Source organism: Liolophura sinensis, chromosome 2 (genome assembly GCF_032854445.1).
Source record: "Liolophura sinensis isolate JHLJ2023 chromosome 2, CUHK_Ljap_v2, whole genome shotgun sequence".
In the NCBI taxonomy this organism is placed as follows: Eukaryota; Metazoa; Mollusca; class Polyplacophora; order Chitonida; family Chitonidae; genus Liolophura; species Liolophura sinensis.
The window spans coordinates 5,417,264-5,439,201 of record NC_088296.1 but is presented as its reverse complement, the minus strand read 5'-3'; the positions used below and the strand labels follow the sequence as shown (position 1 = coordinate 5,439,201).

At 40.1% G+C, this 21,938-nt stretch overlaps 1 protein-coding gene across 1 annotated transcript in view; it reads right to left on the bottom strand.

Moving 5' to 3' along the window:
* Positions 1-21,938, bottom strand: part of LOC135462873 (unconventional myosin-Va-like) — an 87,924-nt gene that overhangs the window by 7,023 nt on the left and 58,963 nt on the right. The window contains 15 exon segments of the mRNA XM_064740166.1: positions 1,077-1,248; positions 1,484-1,569; positions 2,049-2,120; positions 2,804-2,841; positions 2,844-2,886; positions 2,888-2,937; positions 4,225-4,375; positions 5,331-5,420; positions 5,772-5,923; positions 6,650-6,799; positions 8,970-9,020; positions 9,497-9,590; positions 10,610-10,687; positions 15,176-15,214; positions 15,836-15,956. Coding sequence (XP_064596236.1) covers positions 1,077-1,248; positions 1,484-1,569; positions 2,049-2,120; positions 2,804-2,841; positions 2,844-2,886; positions 2,888-2,937; positions 4,225-4,375; positions 5,331-5,420; positions 5,772-5,923; positions 6,650-6,799; positions 8,970-9,020; positions 9,497-9,590; positions 10,610-10,687; positions 15,176-15,214; positions 15,836-15,956 — 1,387 coding nt within the window.

Genomic DNA, 21,938 nt, shown 5'->3' with positions numbered 1-21,938 from the left:
TCACCAAAACCAGTAAGAGCAGACTGCCTGTATCAGGCCGGGTTTGAACCACAAACCTTCTGTGTCCTAATAATTTAAAGGCAAGTACCTCGAACCACTGGACCATGGCCAGCTACCTTGATCATATAAACTGACAGGTTTACTTGAGCCACAGTGAGGTTTGAGCAGTTTACTTGAGTCACAGTGAGGTATGGGCAGCTTGGCTGAGCCACAGTGAGATTTGAGCAGCTTCGCTGGACCACAGTGAGGCTTGAGCAGCTTATTATCTGATCCGTATCAAGGATTGAGCTGCTTATCTAAGGCACAATAAGGTATGGGCAGCTTATCTAAGGCACAGTGAGGTTTGAACAGCTTGCCTCAGCCACAGTAAGGTTTGATCAGCTTATCTACAGCACAGTGAGGTTTGAGCAGCTTAGCTAAACCCACAGTGAGGGAGCAGCTTATTATCTAAGGCACAGAGGTTTGAGCAGCTTACCTCAGCCACAGTAAGGTTTGAGTAGCTTACCTAAGGTATAGTGTGGTTTAAGCAGCTTACTTGAATTACAGTAAGGTATGGGCAGCTTGCCTGAGCCACAGTGAGGTTTGAGCAGCTTATCTATGGCACAGTGAGGTTTGAGCAGCTTACTTGAGTCACAGTAAGGTATGGGCAGCTTACCTGAACCACAGTGAGGTTTGAGCAGGTCATCTAAGGCACAATGAGATTTGAGCAGCCTTCTTGAGTCACAGTGAGGTATGAGCAACTTACCTAAGCCACAGTGAGATCTGAACAGCTTACCTGGGCCACAGTGGGATCTGAACAGCTCACCTGAGCCACAGTAAGATCTGAACAGCTTACGTGAGCCACAGTAAGATCTGAACAACTTACCTAAGCCACAGTGAGATCTGAACAGCTTACCTGGGCCACAGTGGGATCTGAACAGCTCACCTCAGCCACAGTGAGATCTGAACAGCTTACCTGAGCCACAGTAAGATCTGAACAACTTACCTAAGCCACAGTGAGATTTGAACAGCTCGCCTGTGCCACAGTGAGATCTGAACAGCTCACCTGAGCCACAATGAGATTTAAAACAGCTTACCTGAGCCACAGTGAGGTTTGAGCACATCTCACAGATACTATCAACATCAGCATCTGTCTTCCTGGCCTGTAGCAGTTGAGATGCCTGTGTGATAGGCTCCAGGGTAGCCTGGGCTCCTGTCTCCTGCAACTTATGGTCTCTCAACCACTGCTCCAGGTGACTCAAATTATACCTGAAAACAATACACAGTAAGGCTGAGTCAAATGCTACACATAATAACAGGTTATACCTGAAAACACAGGTGAGTCAAATGATATATCTGAAAACCTAGCCAGCTCAGGTGAAGTAAATGCTAGAGGTGAGCTGAGGTGAGTCAAACAGTACATGTATAAATGGAAACACAGAGATCACACTCATTTCCACCTGATTGATATCCCTTTCTCAATCAATCTGGCTGGTGTTCTCACCTAATCTGCATGCCTTTAGACCAGTTACACATGTCCTTCCTCAACAACAGGTTGTTCAGGGCCCCGGCTGACACAAAGTAGAACAACTGAAACAGAACAAATGTGATTCAGTAACAGGCAACAACACAGGTCAAGATTTGTACAAGATATATCATAGTAGAGCGAGTGAGTGAGTGCTTGGGGTTGAACGTCTTACTCAACAATTTTTCAGTCCTATGACGACGAAGGAATCCTTAGAGTACATGTAATATGCCTCCTTGTTGCAGGTCGGATTTCCACTGCTCTTTTATCTAGTGCAACTTCAATGAGACACCTTACTAAAGGCAAGTAAGCTGCCCCGCCCGAGCCATTATACTGATAAGGATCAACCAGCCATTACACTATCCCCTTCATGCTGAACACCAAGAGAGTATGTACATGTACAGGTGTGACTTGACCCAGGATTGACCCTGGATCTATCACTATTATAGAAGAAGAAACACTCAAGAAAGGCCCTCAAGGTCATGTGCTGGCAATGTTTCAGGCGTACTGTGCCGATGCTGAGATTTGAGGACAGGATACTGACCTGTTTGAAAACTTGCTTGATGAGCTCTGGGTCCACAGCGTGACTCTGTAAAGTCTTGTAGTATAGGTTCAGCTGAAATAGTAACAAATATAAGACATGTGTACACTAAACAAGAAAAATCACAGATTCTAGATAAAATTTAAAGGAATACTGTCAAGAATTTTTATATTTTGTGCCTCCAGATTGTTTGAAAAGTTCATACTGATAGTAAATGGGGCCCCTTTAACCATAGGAAAAAAGGAAAAAAAAAACCCCAAAACAACAGTTCAACAACTGTTCCAGTTTGCACAAAACATAACCCATAAATTTAAAGTCTTTCATATAATTTATTCATATTTTTTTCTTATAAAAAATTTCAGATTTATAACAACACCACTATTTATGAAGAAAAACAAAAGAAGAAGAAAACTTAGTGGCGTGGTCATCACACACTGTGTGAACTGGTATCCTATAGTTCTCATGTATCAAAAGAGAACAACAGTAAATTTGGATTGGACACCCTGAGTCACCATGTATAGGAAAAAGTACTTTCATTAATGAGGTGATATTTTGCCTTGTGTGTATTACACACACATACTCTCTTGCACTGTGAGAAGGCCTGTCAGCAACCTGCGGATGGTGGGTGGGTTTCCCTCGGGCTCTGCCCGGTTTACCCCCCCCCCCCTATAATGCTGGCCGCCATCGTATAAGTGAAATATTCTTTAGTACGGCGTAGAACATCAATCAAATAAATAAATGAATAAATAAACACTCACATGTTTCATGAGGTCATCCAGGAGATAATCTTTGTCATCAGGTCACGGGCGTTGCTGGAGGAACGACCCCTCATCCCTGAGGGGCTTGCTGGCTGTCAGTCCCGCGATAGCTTCATGTTCTAACACAGCCGGGACTGGAAAAAGGAAAAGTATCAACAACAGCTTAAACCACAAACATCAAAATATAACCTATTAAGGTGATAGAAGACTGCATGTCATGTTCATATATTTGAAAATAAACCTGTACACACCAGTACAGTACTTTATTTAAACGCATCGATGTTATAAGACAAAAAAAAACAACACTTTAATTTCATGACGTGTTGTATTCCAACCGCAGTTTTAAACTTTCATTTCTATCAAGGATCATCCCTGATAAGGACAACAAATATGACAAGCTCAAACATGGAACTTTCTTCCTTATACTTGTTCTCAACATGAGAAAATTTTTACTCTTACCACACTGATTATATTTATAACGCATCGGCCCAACTCTGGTTTTTTATTTTCTAATGTATTTCCACGTTTTTAATGCGTAATTGTTTCGTTTATACATGTCAGTCTGCTTTATATGTGGAAGAATTCAAGTGCCAGATGAAAACCAATGACTTTGGCAAGTTATTGATAAACCTTTCCACGTGAGATGCACAGACCAACCTACACCACACTGGTGGAAGACAAATGGAACTCAGCAAATGTAAGACTGCTCAAATGGACCAAAGAAATTCCATCACTACTGACAGTAATTTGGGCTCCAGTTAACATTATTGTTCTTCCCTATTATTGTCATGGCATTTTGGGGCAAAGAGAGACCTCTTTCACAGAAACTATGTAAATATATTTTTCACACTGAAATGACGTCACCTTGTGACACTATAATCTAGACGATGTGAGTGACATGATGAAGGTTTGTGAAAGATCAAGTGTTACTTATGCACTGCAATAGGACACTGGTTAATTCATCATGGATCTAAATCAGTACTTTGCTCTTTTTGGTGGCCTTTTTATTTCTTTATTTGATTGGTGTTTTATGCTGTACTCGAATAGTTCGGTGGCCAGCATTATGGTGGGAGGAAACAGGAAATGGCACTCAGGAAACCTACGACCATCTGCAGGTTGCTGACAGACCGTCCCAAAATACAGCCAGAGAGGAAGCCAGAATGAGCGTGCTAACCCCCTTGGCCACAGAGGTCGCGTTGCCCTGTTCATTTATTTATCTGACTGGTGTTTTACGCTGTACTCAAAAATAGGTCACTTGTAGGACGGCGGCCAGCATTATGGTGGGAGGAAACAGTTTGCTGCCAGACCTTCCCAAAATACGGCTGGAGAGGAAGCCAGCATGAGCGTGCTAACCCCCTTGGCCACGGAAGCCCCGATGCCCTGTTACAAGGAGCATTTGCTAGCCAGAAAACAGAACCTACCAATCATGGGTTGTACACGTTCCTCCATGGTCTTGATGAGTAGTTGATAGATCCAGACTGCCAGGTCACTGAACACCTGTCGATACTCAGACAGGTCAAAGTTCCTTAAACACTGCTCATTCTGACGACTCGTGTTCTCAGTCTGGAAAACCTGTAACAACAAACAACTGGCCTTAAGTACTGGTATCTGGCTTGTGTTGATTTCAACATTCGTCTAAGCCAAGTTTAGCTGAAAGCAGCCCCATTAATCAAATGGTTCAGCTGCACCTTAATTCTTTAATTCTAGACCAGTGACTTCTATTATATTGCAATTGCCATCACTGCATAGTTTTATACCCAATTCTGCTTAATCCTAGGTGCTAGTGGTTTAAGCATTGCATGAAGAGATAGTGGTAAATTGACAAGAGGCTGCACCTTATCGGTTACGTGTGACCATTTGTCTTGGTGTGACAGTCATCACGGCTCTGGTTTCACTTCCTATGCTGTAAGTCCTCTATATTTATTAACATTACAAATGCGAAACTGTGGACTCGTGTATTCTGCCCCTTATTTTATCTCCACACTAACAAAGCAAGCAGACCTGCCATGCCATCAAAAGACAACTTCAGTTTTCATCATTATGTCAGTCTGTTAGCATAAAGACCAAACTCAAAACAGCACACACCACAGTTCAGTACACTAACTATCCCTAACAGGGATAGAGGATATCCCACAGTGAAGGTTGAATACAATGAAAAAAATTCGAGTAAAAGGTGGAAAGGATAACACATGAGACGCAAATATTCAAACCTCCCTGTAACATTTTCTATTTACTCTGAAGAAATCTGATCGTTGACAGAAAATATGCATAATATAGAGGAGTAATTAATAGGTATAAAAAATTCCCTCAAAATGATTTTTTTGCACAAAAATTCCAGGGCATAACTTTCTTCATCTGGCGTAGAAACATTATCTTTCCTTCAGAGTTCCTTTTCATGTATTATTTAACCTCATGACATCTATCAAAATGTAGTAACAAAAGTAATATCTGACTGAGTCATATATCCCTTTTATCAGTGAAGGCTATCCTGATATTTCACCTTTATATAAGTAATAAACTGTCTTACCTCTTCGCCACTGTACTGTTTGAGGTTATGTAGGAATCTGCACACGTTTGCCAGCCACAAGGTCACGCGGTCCACATCATCAGTGTGCTTCTGCAATAACACAATACATTATGTGTCAATACAACAGGTTAACTGAAGCTTATTTCTTACATGTAACATGTACTGAGGATTCAGTTGAGGCTTTTCTACACATATACCAGCTGTGACCTTCTAAGACATTGGTATTATGATGTACTCTAAACAATACCTTATAAACATTTTCAAAAACTTTTTGGTGCATTTTGGTGGCTTATTTATCTGTCTATCTATCAATGTGATATTTAACACTGAAAAGTCATGTACTTTTCAGATCTCAGATCACATGAATGATATCCCGAAATAAACTCATTGATACAAAAGATCATCACCGACCAAGGGAGATAACCCTAACAGCACTGTTACCTTGACAACCTTCTTGATGCTGACAATGGTGTTGGTGAGAAGTGACCGGACCTTGACATCATCATGAGCGTAATCCGTGTGCCTCACACACATAAACAGGATGTAAGCTGGCAAGCCCGGCAATAAGGTGGATGCCAGGCGTGGTTTTAAATCTGCAAAGACATAATGGTACAGAGTTTACACAGCTGTTCACAAATGTGCATGTACACACGGTCATACTCTTTCTATGGTTCGATACATTCTTGTTTTTATAAGGTGTGTCCTGTTGTACAGACCTGTACTCAGGTGTGTGATGTTGTACCGATGTGTAATAAGGTGGTTGGTATGCAACACTATAACAAAGTGCTTGATGTTGTGTTATAATTAGCCTGTGGTACATTGATGAATGGTATACTGTAATGTAAAATAAAGTGCTTTAATGCTGTACTGACCTGTAATAAGGTACCTGATGTTGTACTGACATGTAATAGGGTACTTGATGTTGTCCTGACGTGTAATAAGGTACCTGATGTTGTACTGACATGTAATAAAGTACTTGGTGTTGTACTGACATGTAATAAGGTACTTGATGTTGTACTGACATGTAATAGGGTACTTGATGTTGTAATGACGTGTAATACAGTACTTGATGTTGTATCAACATGTAATAAGGTACATGATGCTGTAGTGACATGTAAAAAGGTGCTCGATGTTGTACTGACATGTAATAAGGTACTTCATGTTGTACTGACATGTAACGAGGTGTCTGATTTTGTACTGACTTGTAACACCTTGTAAGATGCTTGATGTTGTATAGATCTGTAATAAGTTGTTTGATGTTGTACCGATCTGTAATAAGAGATCTGATATTGTACTAAGGTGCTTGGTGTTGTATTGACCTGTAATAAGGTGCTTGATGAGTGCAGGTTCGTCGTCTTTCTGGTACTCCAGCATGCCCATGTACTCGCGGTCGCGATGTTTGACAGAGGGCACCACACCCATACCACCCTGCTGCTCATCCTTCTCCAGCTCAGCCTCAATCTCAGCAGCTGGAAAACAAGGGCAGACAACTGTGACTGCTGGACGCACATTAACTCCACATAGGTGATGTAATACACTAAACCAGGCCAGAATACATGTAAGCCTGTTACCATTGTGAACATTGAAGGATGGTTATGTAATACTTTGTTTGCAAGGTTAATGTATTTACAAACTTACCTACTTAATTCAATGGCGTATGGCGTTTCCACAAACTTGCATCTGATCAATTTCTTTTCATCAATAAGCCAGCCATAATTTCAATTTTCTATGGATATCCATGACATATATTACCAATATTCACATTCATATCTGTTTACCTACATATTTTAATTGCTATTTTCAGTATATTTGATTGGAATCCATGGTTTGTTTAGTCTATGTGTAGTTTACTTCATACATTGTGTTAGTTACTGGCTTGAAATGGGGCATTCTCAGAGCACAGACAGAAATGTTGCTATTTGCTATCCATACGAGTTCTGAGTATTACCCTACTAAACTTCTAAATGCTAATTAACACTTTACATCTATATGTGTATCACAGTTATTTTGAGGAATCTCACTGTTATTTTGTTTCGTCAATAAAACCCGATTTCATAACAAAGGTAAGACATGTGCAGTACATAAAAAATAGTGCCAGAACACTAAATTATGTCACCAGAGGACATCGTCTTTAAAATTACTTATTCTGCATTTTAAAAGATGGAGCGTTTTCAAACCAGGCTTATTATACCAAGCATTAGAAAAGCCATAGGTGTGTATACACTGTCCAATCTATAAAACAGTGGCATACATGCACTGTAAAATAGTGACTTACAAATACTGTAAAACAGTGGCATACATGTAGTGTAAAACAGTGGCATACAAATACTGTAAACCTATAAACATACAGATCATGTACCCATATCATAAAACATGAGATGCAGGTATATCCGATCATGCTGGTATGGCATATCCGAGCATGTTGGTATGGCATATCCGAGCATGCGGGTATGGCATATCCGAGCATGCTGGTATGGCATATCCGAGCATGTCGGTATGGCATATCCGAGCATGTCGGTATGGCATATCCAAGCATGTTGGTATGGCATATCCGAGCATGCTGGTATGGCATATCCAAGCATGTTGGTATGGCATATCCGAGCATGCTGATATGGCATATCCGAGCATGTTGGTATGGCATATCCGAGCATGTTGGTATGGCATATCCGATCATGCTGGTATGGCATATCCAAGCAGGCTGGTATGGCATCTATATCTTCTCCAAAAATCTATTCTAAATACTTATTATTGAAATCATGCGCCAAATTTCTATGCACCGTGAGCCGAAGGCCTTGAAATATGTGTACAAGTCAAATACACATGTATGCCTTCTGAATATCAACAAACACAATTTGAATATCAGAAGTCCAGGTATACAATAAGAGAATGACACAGAAAGGTCAAAAGTCAATCACAACAGAACTCTGAACACAGGAAGACAGACAGAAACAAAGTAAGATCAGCTTGCAAGAAAATATGAAGTCATCAAAATAGATTTTTGAATTAACCCCCAAAAATTACGTCTCCATGGCTCAAACACGTCAGCAAATCTTGGTTACCTAATTATTCAATCTTTTCGCATATGAAAGAGTAACTTTCAGAGCAATTTATGCACATTATTAATCTGAATTTATGAGACAAAATTACATTTGTTCCATTGTTCAATATTCTGGGCTTTACAAAAAATGTAATTTTATCAGTCTATACAGAATAATGCCTTCAGAATATGCTTGAATAAACACCTTTCAAACAAACGAAAAGTTTAAAGAATCACAGCCCATTCAGCTAGCTTAGTAAAAGTCTGAACGTGTTCAATGTATGTAAAATCACAAAGTTGCAAAAATATGAAATAAATAGCTCATCATTCCCAAGACAAGAGCATCACTACTTAAGCTTTCACATTCAACCTGTAGTGCTTTTAAAGTGAAAAACTTTCTTTGTATGAAGTCTTGTAGTCGCATGTTGACATTTGTGCCTTCATTAGGCATCAGGTCAAAAGGTCATCTAAACAAGATGCACATTCATCTTGTAATGTTTACACAACACTGTACAAGGTACCAGTCAGCAGCCACACAGCACAAGGTATCAGTCTAAAGTGTCATGCCGTGTGATCATGCAGGAAATCACTCAGCGCCTTACCGGTGGAGGGAGTGAGGGACACAGCAGAGGTCAAAGTTCGCCAGTTTACTCCTTTATGTAAGAAGGCACAAAGTGAAACAACAACAACGTTTATCAAATAATGGGGCGAAAAGTGGCCATAAATGAAATGGGATGAAAAATGGGTTCCCACAAATGAAAGGAAAAGGCTTGCCACTTTCACACAGCTTTAAGGGATAATTTTTCCCAATTTCATAAATATATGGGCACAGACAAAGTACTTGATTTCTCTGATGTGTGTGACACAAAAAAAAAGTTAAGATGTGCCTGGCATTGTGATGAACCCAACATCACATTCCACAAATGTTTGAGAACAGATTTCATTAAAGTTTTGTTACAATCGCAGTGCCTTCTGGTATTACGTAATGAACCTCATTTCACGCTATATAAGCAAATCAAAAAGTTGTCAAAAAGAAACAGTGCCAGGTCAAACTTGGAGATGACTGGGTTGGTGGGGACAGGGGTGTCAATATCAAAGTCTCATCCGCCAGGGTACATTTGTTGCTTACCATCTCCGTCATTGAGTCTGCGAGCATAGACCTTCAGCATCTTCTTCAGCTTTCTGATTTTCTCCACCTGCTTGCTGATTGTCTCACGCAGGTCCTACAACAACAACAACATAAGGTGGCATTAATCACAGTCATAAAAACAGAGCGTCAACAACACACTCAGAACAACACAGTCAAAACAACACACTCAGAACAACACAGTCACAACAACACACTCAGAACAACACAGTCACAACAACACACTCAGAACAACACAGTCACAAATAACACAGTCACAGCAGCACAGTCACAAATAACACACTCATAACAACACAGTCACAAATGACACAGTCATAGCAGCACAATCATAACAACACAGTCACAAACAACACCGTCATAGCAACACACTCAAAACAACAGTAATAACAACACACTTGTAACAACAGTAATAACAACACAGTCACAACATAACAATCAAAACAATATAGGCATGACAACAAGTACAGTTATGACAACACAGTCATAACAGCACTGTAATAACAACACAGTCATAACAACACAGTCAAAACAGCGCTGTAATAACAACACAGTCAAAACAGCGCTGTAATAATGATGTAGCCATAACATATAACAAGTCATTTATTGTAACCTGCATTTTTGTAGGGAAGATGGTATTGCAAGCTGGAAGTAAACACTGAGTTTATTAAGTAATGCATGTTCATATGTTACTTTGTTTGAATTTCACATCACTATCAACATTACATTGGTCATATCATGAAGGTGTCTCCTTGTAATAGGCCAGACTTGCTGACATTTACAGTGCTGGCTCACTGGAAAACCATGCTAAATGCTCCAGTCACAGTGCCTCATTAACTCACATTACACTGACACCACAGTCTGAACGGTACTTGGTAAATTCCTCTTATGCTGTGTGACTAGCGAGGTAGTGCCAAATTTACCGATGGTAATGTCAGGTACAGCTTGATCCATGATTGAATGAATGGATGACCATGGCTTAACACCACATCAGCAGCGTTTCAGCCACATCATGGTAAGATTCTGGATTTGAACTCAAGATCTACCGTTTATACCGATCTACCGGCCAGGCTCCTGCTGGTAAGTGGATGCACTTACCAGGTTCTCCTCCATTAGTCTGGTGATCTCATGCTGCAATCGTGCTTCAATTGAAGCATTGGGAGGTAAATCCAGTGTCTGTGAACAAACAATCACCAGAGATCTATATAAGCATCATAAATGTACCAGTCAAGGACTACACCCCCCCCACCTGCCTCCAATCATTTTAAACATTGAGGTACATGGGTCACCACTTACAAACACTGCCTGATGATTGTTATATGAAACCATATTTCACCTGAAATTTGGAATTTAATAATACACAGGCACATAAAGGCCTTAACATGATACTTTGATGCCAACGCTAATCAGACTTCACCAAGAACTCTTATGTGGTCCTGTCAGATGGATGAATCAATCAGAATCAATCTGAATCAAGCATTAAGCAATGGGTGAATAACAGTATTTACAGAGCAGCAAGAAATAATTTGTGTGAAAACACAGATTTCTGAAATAAAACAAAACTTCACTAAATATTAACATTGGTGAGAGCACACTCATCAATCCGAAGTTAGCCAACAATTGATGTGATCTGATTCGTTTTAAATAAATTCTTGAATGATTTTCTAAAATAATTAAGAATAAAGTGTGCCGATCTTAATACAAGTATCTCAATAAACAGGTTAAAGCTTGAGATGAAAGGGATGACCCCCCCACGTATTGCTGCATAATGTGAATAAAAACAAACAATGGAACTTCAAAATAAAATCTCTGCACACTCAAAATGTTTGTGTCAAAAGGTAAATTAAAATATGTAGGGCTTTGTACTACGCAAACAGAACAAAACAGAGAGATTAAAGAGGAAAGAAAGGACAAATATTGAAACCAGAGAAAAAAGCATTTTAAGAGACTTAGGTACATACGGTTTAAAAAAATGAAATGTAGTAATAGAAATTATGTAGTTCCTATCCAGATATCTTTCATTTCATCTGCCCTTCTTTGAGATAATATCTTCTTCTCAAATGCAGGATATGATGATATTGTGAGATGTACACCAAGTATTTGGGTTTAAAATGACTTTATTTATTTATTTATTTGATTGGTGTTTTATGTTGTACTCAAGAATATTTTATTTATACGACAGCAGCCAGCATTATGGTTGGAGGAAACACACAACCTAAAATGACTTAATGTAACTCATTCTGTATCATTTATTTATTTATATGATGAGTGTTTCACACCATACTCAAAAATATTTCACTTATATACGACGGCATCCAACATTATGGTGAGAGAAAACTTGGTCCATTATTTACTACATTTATTGCACCTGATAACATGAAGGGTCTCCTAAGAATTTATTCGTCATGAAGTTAAAACCGTAAATACATAAAACAGCATGACTGAACATAGTCCAATTACACATTATTATTTCACATAAACTACTATGCATGATGGGTTTTTTCCCATGTGTTTAGATATAAGCACTTTGGAGATGTTTCCCATATTTGAGGACAATTTAACATTGGAACATTTTGACTTGAGGATGCTTCAACATGTTCTGACAAATTAAACATATAGCTACCTGTACTAAATTAAACTTGTTGGTTTTTATATTTGTTTGTTGTTTAAACTTTATACTCAAGAATTTTCCACTTACACAGTGGCTGTCAGTTAAATGGGTGGGGAAGACTGAAGTGCCCAGGAGGTAAACCACCGAAATTTGGCAAGTTACTGACAAACTTACCCATGATAATTTCTTTCAGCATGCAGAGCTTTCTTTTAATGCACACTCCAACATGAAGCAAGATAATTTAAACATGCATGTATGTACTTGTATATGGTTTAGGTATAATATGGGAATTTTCTAATGTAACATGCAGACATACAAGTTGCAACTGCATGGACTGAACCCTCCTGGGGATTTATACGCCATGCATTTTATTGACACATGTATATGTATTCATCAAGTTTAATAAAAGACAACAAATTTAACATTTGTTTCCTCATAAGAGTGGTGGAAACAGGCCTTAGTGGCCAAGACATTTTTCTCCGCACGAACTTGGTAATTCTGTAAATCAACTTATAGTCAGGAATTCTTACGAAGCCATGGTAGGCACCAATTAGAAAAACAATGAAATATGCTGTTGGGTCACCTGTACCCCACATACATCTGGCTAAACCGCAAAACAGGAAGTACATGGAAGTGACGCTACCGCAAACAGGTGCGTTCACATGGTACTAAAATAACTGAAGCCTGATTGGCTAAAACTGATAAGATGCCATAACTTTCAATTTCCTCAGTGTATTCAATTTTGCTTACACTGAACTGCCATATTTTAGATAATATCACAACAACACAAAAATAAGAAGCTTTACTTTTTGAACTCTGCGGAGGATATTTTATCTGCGCATATATACACTTGGTCCAGTGTACATGTACACATCATACAGAGGACCCCTGAGTGCTCTGCCCTTCACATGTACACGTCATACAGAGCACCCCTGAGTGCTCTGCCCTTCACATGTACACATCATACAGAGGACCCCTGAGTGCTCTGCCCTTCACATGTACACATCATACAGAGGACCCCTGAGTGCTCTGCCCTTCACATGTACACATCATACAGAGGACCCCTGAGTGCTCTGCCCTTCACATGTACACATCATACAGAGGACCCCTGAGTGCTCTGCCCTTCACATGTACACATCATACAGAGGACCCCAGAGTGCTCTGCCCTTCACATGTACACATCATACAGAGGACCCCTGAGTGCTCTGCCCTTCACATGTATACATCATACAGAGGACCCCTGAGTGCTCTGCCCTTCACATGTACACATCATACAGAGGACCCCAGAGTGCTCTGCCCTTCACATGTACACGTCATACAGAGCACCCCTGAGTGCTCTGCCCTTCACATGTACACATCATACAGAGGACCCCTGAGTGCTCTGCCCTTCACATGTACACATCATACAGAGGACCCCTGAGTGCTCTGCCCTTCACATGTACACATCATACAGAGGACCCCTGAGTGCTCTGCCCTTCACATGTACACATCATACAGAGGACCCCTGAGTGCTCTGCCCTTCACATGTACACATCATACAGAGGACCCCAGAGTGCTCTGCCCTTCACATGTACACATCATACAGAGGACCCCTGAGTGCTCTGCCCTTCACATGTATACATCATACAGAGGACCCCTGAGTGCTCTGCCCTTCACATGTACACATCATACAGAGGACCCCAGAGTGCTCTGCACTTCACATGTATACATCATATAGATGACCCCTGAGTGCTCTGCCCTTCACATGTATACATCATACAGAGGACCCCTGAGTGCTCTGCCCTTCATACAGCAGCACTGTTGACTTCACAGCACTGACCAGTACGCACCACAGTGGAAAGGTACAAGAACAGACCACTGTGGTAAAGCCCTGTTTAATGCCATTTCCTTTGGGCACCACACGATGCACTGAAACTGTCCCAAAACTAGCATTGTTTGGGACTGCTGCATTTGATTCCTGCCAAATCATGCCAAATGTTAGTTTATACCAACCTATATTATTTTGTGTCAAAAAGTTTAAGTGCATGTAAAAAAAACAACCTGTTTGAGGCTGTGTGCCTGAATGACTTTTTGTTTTTCTGTGTTAAAGGGTATCTGAAACGTTAAATTTTCTTCTGTAATATCCACGTGCTGCTGCTTCAAAACATTGCTGGACCATCATTTTTCATCAACATCATGTACCCGATGTTGTTGTACTTAAACACTGCTGGGCCATCACTGTTCACCAACATCATGTACCCGATGTTGTTGTACTTAAACACTGCTGGGCCATCACTGTTCACCAACATCATGTACCCGATGTTGTTGTACTTAAACATTGCTGGGCCATCATTGTTCACCAACATCATGTACCCGATGTTGTTGTACTTAAACACTGCTGGGCCATCACTGTTCACCAACATCATGTACCCGATGTTGTTGTACTTAAACATTGCTGGGCTATCATTGTTCACCAACATCATGTACCCGATGTTGTTGTACTTAAACATTGCTGGGCCATCATTGTTCACCAACATCATGTACTCGATGTTGTTGTACTTAAACATTGCTGGGCCATCATTGTTCACCAACATCATGTACCCGATGTTGTTGTACTTAAACATTGCTGGGCCATCATTGTTCACCAACATCATGTAAACAAAACTATGAAACCAGGCAGCTAATGCCTATGGTTTACACATGCTCATTTCATTTCACCATATACATTTATAAATTACATTAAATGAATACAGAATCAAAGCTGGCTGGCTGGCTGGCAATGGAGATAAGATTTCTGTGGTTAAGCACCACTGCACTGGTCATGCTTGAATAAATGTACAGTAACTAAAATTCAGATTGCACTTCACTTAGCCTGGACTTACCGCTCTCTCACATCAGCCAATCAGTGTGGACTCTGAATCCCTTTATAAAAGCCCATGCTTACGGAAGGCTTATTTAATAATACGTTTATTATGTAACATAATTGGGGATTGGTCATAGGTTAGTAGAGGAAGTGTACAGGGAAATAATTCAACAACCAATCAGAACACTCGTAACATCTCAACACGGCTCACCCTCTTACTCTTGGATGCTCTATCTCGCCTGTTATTGGTCTGTAATGAAGTCCATTTTTTTTTTCTTTAAACAAAACTATCTCACAGTTGTTCAGATACAATCGTATTCCAATCCTACTACTGTAAATTAGCTTTTTAAACAGCTGACAGAGAGTTCAATTCCCCAAAATTTCAGGATGTTTCCAGATGTGGACAATGATTAAATTCTACGTTTCAAAGAGAGGAATAATCACATTCAAAGCAAATTCTAAGTGTACATCTATGAACGCTGTTGTTCTATTTTAATACCTGTAACATACTTCCACTCCCTATATAGTCTTATCAAAAGCCTGAATATCAGTCCACAGACGAAAAAGGAAACCTTGTGAGAAAATAACTGACTTCTATCAGTTTGATTCAATTAGCTCTCAGCCAATCAATTCCTAGAAGTGACAGTTTGAAATGATGTCAAAACAAGGTGGTTGCTGAGGGACAATATTACATGGTAAAACATGGGTATCTTGCAACATCCCTCCACTAGCTTCCACAAATCTTGCCAATGGGCTGTAGAGCTTGTCTTTTTCATCGTGTTCAAATCTTTCAGGCCGTAATTCTACTTTGTCCAAATACTTAAAACCACTTTCTCATTGCTACATCCGCCATTCTCGTAGGCCTACTGACCTGGCCAATAAGTTTCTGCTGGCGCTCATTGTCCTTCTTCAACTGATGGATCTCTTCCTGGAGGCGAGTTTCTTTGGCCCGACTCTCCTTTTCCCGCTTGTCCAGCTCATTCTGTAGCAACCTAAAACAACAACAACATCAACCACAATGTTAACAACAACAACGATAATTGTCAAGCTGTGTTTTCCACTTCTACAAAGGCTTTTGTTCAGCCGTATAAGTTGAGTTTCAGGCACTGAGAAAATCCAAAAGTTTACTGATTTGGGCATCTAGAAATTGCTTTCAAATAAATCAAAAAGTTTGAGTAACTAACAAATAAAGTAAGCATACATGTAGATGTAACCGCATGTGATATGCCAGTGTGTTACGCATGTACATGCATACAGGGGAGCTGTGAACAAGCTACAGAGACTATATACTGTATATTAACGCAATTATACACTTGCATTCCTTCCTGTTCCATGGTAATGGTAAACTGAAATAGCCGATCAAATGTAGATGTGGACACATAATTACAAATATTTTATCAACTGTTATATTTAAATATACCATGCTGACTTCAGGAAATTAAAGTATTTTTACTTGGTTATACACTAATCAATGAGTCATTGGTTTGGTAGTGGTAACAAAATCACACAGTCATGTGCCCCTTTCTGATACTGATAGTTACAAAAATGCACATAAAATTTGTATTCAACAGGTACGCATTCAACAGAATAAAAGTGTGCAATTTTACATCACAAATTAACATACCGCATTTCAAGTCAAATTATTAAAGGGACACATTTTCCTTGATTCTGATCGATTCATCCACTTTATATAGCACCACTTCAAAGTTATTTGTGACGTCGAATTACTTTCTCATCAGAAATACTTAAGAGCTGGCATCAAAAATATTATTTTAAGGCTTTTACATGATTCTCAGAGTGCATTTACACAAACCAAACATTCAGTGAAATACAATATTTGTTAGTTAGTGTAAAGAAACAAGATATTAACATACATCTACCGAATATCCTGATTTATTTATGTATTTGATTGGTGTTTTACGCCGTACTCAAGAATATTTCACTTATACGACGGCGGCCAGCATTATGGTGGGTGGAAACCGGGCACAGCCCGGGGGAAACCATCCGCAGGTTGCTGACAAACCTTCCCACGTACGGCCGGAGAGGAAGCCAGCATGAGCTGGACTAGAACTCACAGTGACCGCATTGGTGAGAGGCTCCTGGGTCATTACGCTGCACTAGCGAGCTAACCGAATGAGCCAAGGAGGCCCCCAATATCCTGATTTAAAAGCTAGGGGTGAACCAGCAAGAGCTGGGTTCAAACCTGTGACCTAAACAGATCCACCGTAGCAAAACAACACTATTAAATAAGCTGCCTGAGACACTAGCATTTCCCAGCTAAGGCACTTCTAATATTATCAATGAAAAATATATACCAACTGGTATAGTCCACAAACATAAAGTGTTACATGCAATTCTATGTCACATATACACCTACTTTATTTGTCAGTTTGCCTTACATAAAGGATCAAGAGAAGTATTAATCCCAGTTCAGTGGGCGTAGCCATACCGTGAATGTGCAGACACATAACTAGGTCACCTTCTAAACTTTGATCTACTTTCAATATGAGCATCAACTCATCCATGTAGTTTTATAGACTGTCAGCAGGGAGCTGACACATGAAGGTGCTACATATGTTGTGTTCGTGGAGGAGGCAAAAACGAAACATGGAGTACAAGGGCTTGAACTGTTTTTCCCCTTAACCATGAAAGAAAAAAGGACACATGAATACGTTATGTTCATGTAACGAGCCATTAGGGGGAGATACAATTCATATGAGCTACATATGTACCTGATAAGCAGCATAGCCCTGAAAATCAGCAACCCAATTACGCACGGCTTTCGCATGAGTAGGGTTAACTTACTGTGGCTGAAAAAGTATAACATATACTCGTGTCTGGAATGGTTATAAGCAGCCTTAATAACTCTAGCTTATTCGTAACCTTGAAGACCCGTTGTAGTTTATTGTGACTTTTTGTGTGACTGTTGTAATAAAAATGACTTCAGTAAATGTGCCTGCCAGTGACAACAAACCAACAGAGGCAACAGGGTAATCTAGGCTTCAGTACACAAGGAAGCTTCAGGACACCTATGTAAAAAGGTCTTGTCCACTGCCTGTTCCTCTCACATCATATTCACAGGAGGCTATCTATCAGGCCTCCCCCACCACCAAACCCCCACCCGCTAACTTAAAAAGTGCCCCTCACGCCAGGAATGTTTTCATGGCTTACAGGTTTGTAATAGATAGCATACAAAACCAGACCCATGCAGCACACAACACACACACAGTAGGACAGCTTCCTAAAGCTCCATATAAACCAGGACAGCCTAATCTGCCATATACAGACACAATATTTCTTCGTGCAGAACTGAGATGGCCTTCATAAGACAGCTCAGCATAAACCACTTACCCGACGTCAAACTGCTGAGTGTACAGGCATCCATCACTGAGGCTGTGCGTCAACATGGGGACGCATAGCTCTACACCTGAAGTCAGCCCTGGCCCTGCTACGTACTGCCGTACATCCGGCCTGTGGGCTCAGGTAAATATCCTTACACACTGCTCGATCAGAGGTAGGCCTCAGGGAAGAAGAGCCTAACCCTCAGCTGATTACAGGTATGTCTCCTCAGGTAAGAAAAATTTGTTACCTACAGCTGATTATATGCCTCCTCCTTCTTAGGTACATGTAACCCTTAATTCCACAATGGTGAATTCTGGCATGTCTTGGGTCAAACTTTATGCCACAATGATGGATGATTACAGAAACTTTTCAGGTATTAAAACCAAGTATGCTCAGAGTACACCCACAGGTATGCCTCAGGTAATAAGGCTATAACCCACAGGAAATGACTGGTATGCCACAGGTACTGTAAGAATACCCAGCCTCCTCATCAGGTAGGTGACCTTAATCAAGAGCTCAATACAGTTACATGTATGTCTCGGTCCACAGGTAAGCCTTCTTATAATGCCACGATGATTGATGACTAAAAGCACCTTTTAGGTAAGCCAGGTACGCTCAAAGTAAACCACAGGTAACAAGTTGTCTCTGATAATATATGTGAGAACCAACAGCCAGCTTACACTGTGGGTGGGATATGATTTTCACAGGTGCACTACAGATAAATCTTTGTGTGTCAATCCCAGGTGACAAAATGTCTACTATGCTTGTGCATGTACATTCACAGGCAATATTACAGGTGGGATATCTTTCACAGGTACACTAGAGATAATAGAGATATGCTCAAAGTAAGTAAATCCCAGGTAATAAAATGTTTTCTGTACACAAACAGGTGGGATATCTTTTACAGGTACACTAGAGATAATAGAGATATGCTCAAAGTAAGTAAATCCCAGGTAATAAAATGATTTCTGTACACAAACAGGTGGGATATCTTTTACAGGTATGCTACAGATAATCCAGGTATGCTCAATTATGTAAGTCCCAGGCTACAAAATGTCTCCTGTACACCAACAAGTGGGATATCTTCTACAGGTATGCTGCAGATAATCCAGGTATGCTCAAGTGAGTAAATCCCAGGTAACAAAATGTTTCCTGTACACAAACAGGTAGGATATCTTTTACAGGTATGCTACAGATAATCCAGGTATGATCAAGTAAGTAAATCTCAGGTAAGCTATGCTACAGATAATCCAGGTATGCTCAAGTAAATCCCAGGTAACAAAATGTTTTCTGTACACAAACAGGTGGGGTATCTTTTACAGGTATGCTCAAGTAAGTAAATCCCAGGTAATAAAATGGTTCCTATACACAAACAGGTGGGATATCTTTTACAGCTATGCTACAGATAATCCAGGTATGCTCAAGTAAGTAAATCCCAGGTAACAAAATGTTTCCTGTACACAAACAGGTGGGATATCTTTTACAGGTATGCTACAGATAATCCAGGTATGCTCAAGTAAGTCCCAGGTAACAAAATGGTTCCTATACACAAACAGGTAGGATATCTTTTACAGGTATCCTACAGATAATCCAGGTATGCTCAAAGTAAGTAAGTCCCAGGTAACAAAATGTTTCCTGTACACCAACAAGTGGGATATCTTTTACAGGTATGCTACAGATAATCCAGGTATGCTCAAGTAAGTAAATCCCAGGTAACAAAATGTCTCCTGTACACGAAAAAGTGGGTTATCTTTTACAGGCACGCTACAGATAATCCAGGTATGCTCAAAGTAAGTAAACCCCCATCTAACAGATTCTCTGATACATGTACATGAAACGACCCACAGGTAAAAGTGAGTGCTGGATATCTTCAAGCTACAGATAAACTAGGTATCCTCAAGGTTAAAATGCACCAGTGGTAAAAAAAATGCCTCATGCTCAAGACACATGTACATGTAAAGGTGTGGCTGGGGCATCACAGGTGAGTCTCACAAGTAAAGCAAATCTGAAATACACTCTAACTTCAGTAAAGCTCAAGGTACCGTACTAAATCACAAGGAAGGCTGCGATTTGACAATCAGGACCATAGTTACAGGTGCCACAGATGAATTGATTATCCCAGGTGAGTTACTTGGGGACTTAAGGAAGAACTCAAAATAAGGAAGAACTCAAAATAAGGAAGTCAGGAAAATAAAGTCTCAGAGCTATCGTATGTCAGTGGACAAGTATAATTAAAATGTGTTTTTCGGCACATATTACTTAAACTGAGATCACTGTATTTTCACCCAAGCAAGCTGGCGTCTCTTCACCACAGTGGCGAGAGCAACGGATGCCTTTCAACTTCAGTTGTTTAGGTTTAAAGTTCGTAAATTTACTCAAATTTAATGTTGGATCCAGAATCAAGAAGGAATATTTCACTTCAGTGTGAAAGAACTTGGTTATGAAAACAACAAAGTTTTTAAACAGCATTTAAAATCGGAAATGTATGCCTTGAAGCAGGTGGTGAAAATTGGACCCGCGATAATTCTATTAGCATTCAGATTATGCGGGCGGGAATTACTTTCAATTTACTTTCAAAAAAAAAAAAAAATGCCGACCGACCCACCCGATTTCAGAAACAGGGTTTGTTACCCACAACCAACAACTTTTTAATGATGGCCCGGGGAAGCTATGATACACTGTGATGATCAGATGCACATGTCATCCGGGATGGCAGAGCTCTAGACATATCAGTAAACAAAAGCCATCCTTAGACTGAATTTCGGGCTAGGTACATGTTGTGGTGTGCACATGGGGTGGAGGTCAATCGTAGGGACCGAGGACCTTAAGAAATGTATGAGAATCGATAGATTCAACAATGAGGCGCCCTTCACCAGTGGTTCCACCCACTGCCCTTCTGAGGCCAGATTAGGCACTGCATGTATACGTATATGAACAAGTGACAGTATCTCATCAGCAAGGAAATTACTGACAAAGGCTTTTGTGTCTCATAAGGAAGCTAAAATGGTAAAACGAAAGTACCATGGCAACAATGTAGGCCAGAGAACTTGTTAACACAATCTCAATACCTACTCTAAATGACCTCAAATTTTGCCCTTAGAAGTGAATTTTCCGAGGCAAATTAATGTCATAAAATATTCTTTTCGGTGCCGAAACTTTTTTTTCATCCCATATTCTAAGCAAAACGCAAAACATTGTACTAAAATCAATAGAACTCACAGAATCAGGCAAAATCGGCAAGTTAGGCATGGACAACATTTATGGTCATTTAGGGTAGGTATTGAAGTTCTGGTGAAGATATGATTTAGTACAGATTTCTCAGATACATTACTAGTAATATGTATGGATATTCCTGAGTTTGCTTTATGAGGAAATGCCAAGCTGTATTACATGTATGTTATAACCCAAATTCCCAAAGAAGATAAAGGCAAAGGTGCATGTGTTTCTCACGGGTATAGTGCTTTAATGCAGCATCCAGGTGAGTGAGTGAGTGAGTGCTTGGGGTTTAACGTCGTACTCAACAATTTTTCAGTCATATGACGACAAAGGAATCATTAGGGTGCATGTACGTGTGTGTAAGTAAGCAAGTAAGCCGCCCCGCCCGAGCCATTATACTGATACGGGTCAACCAG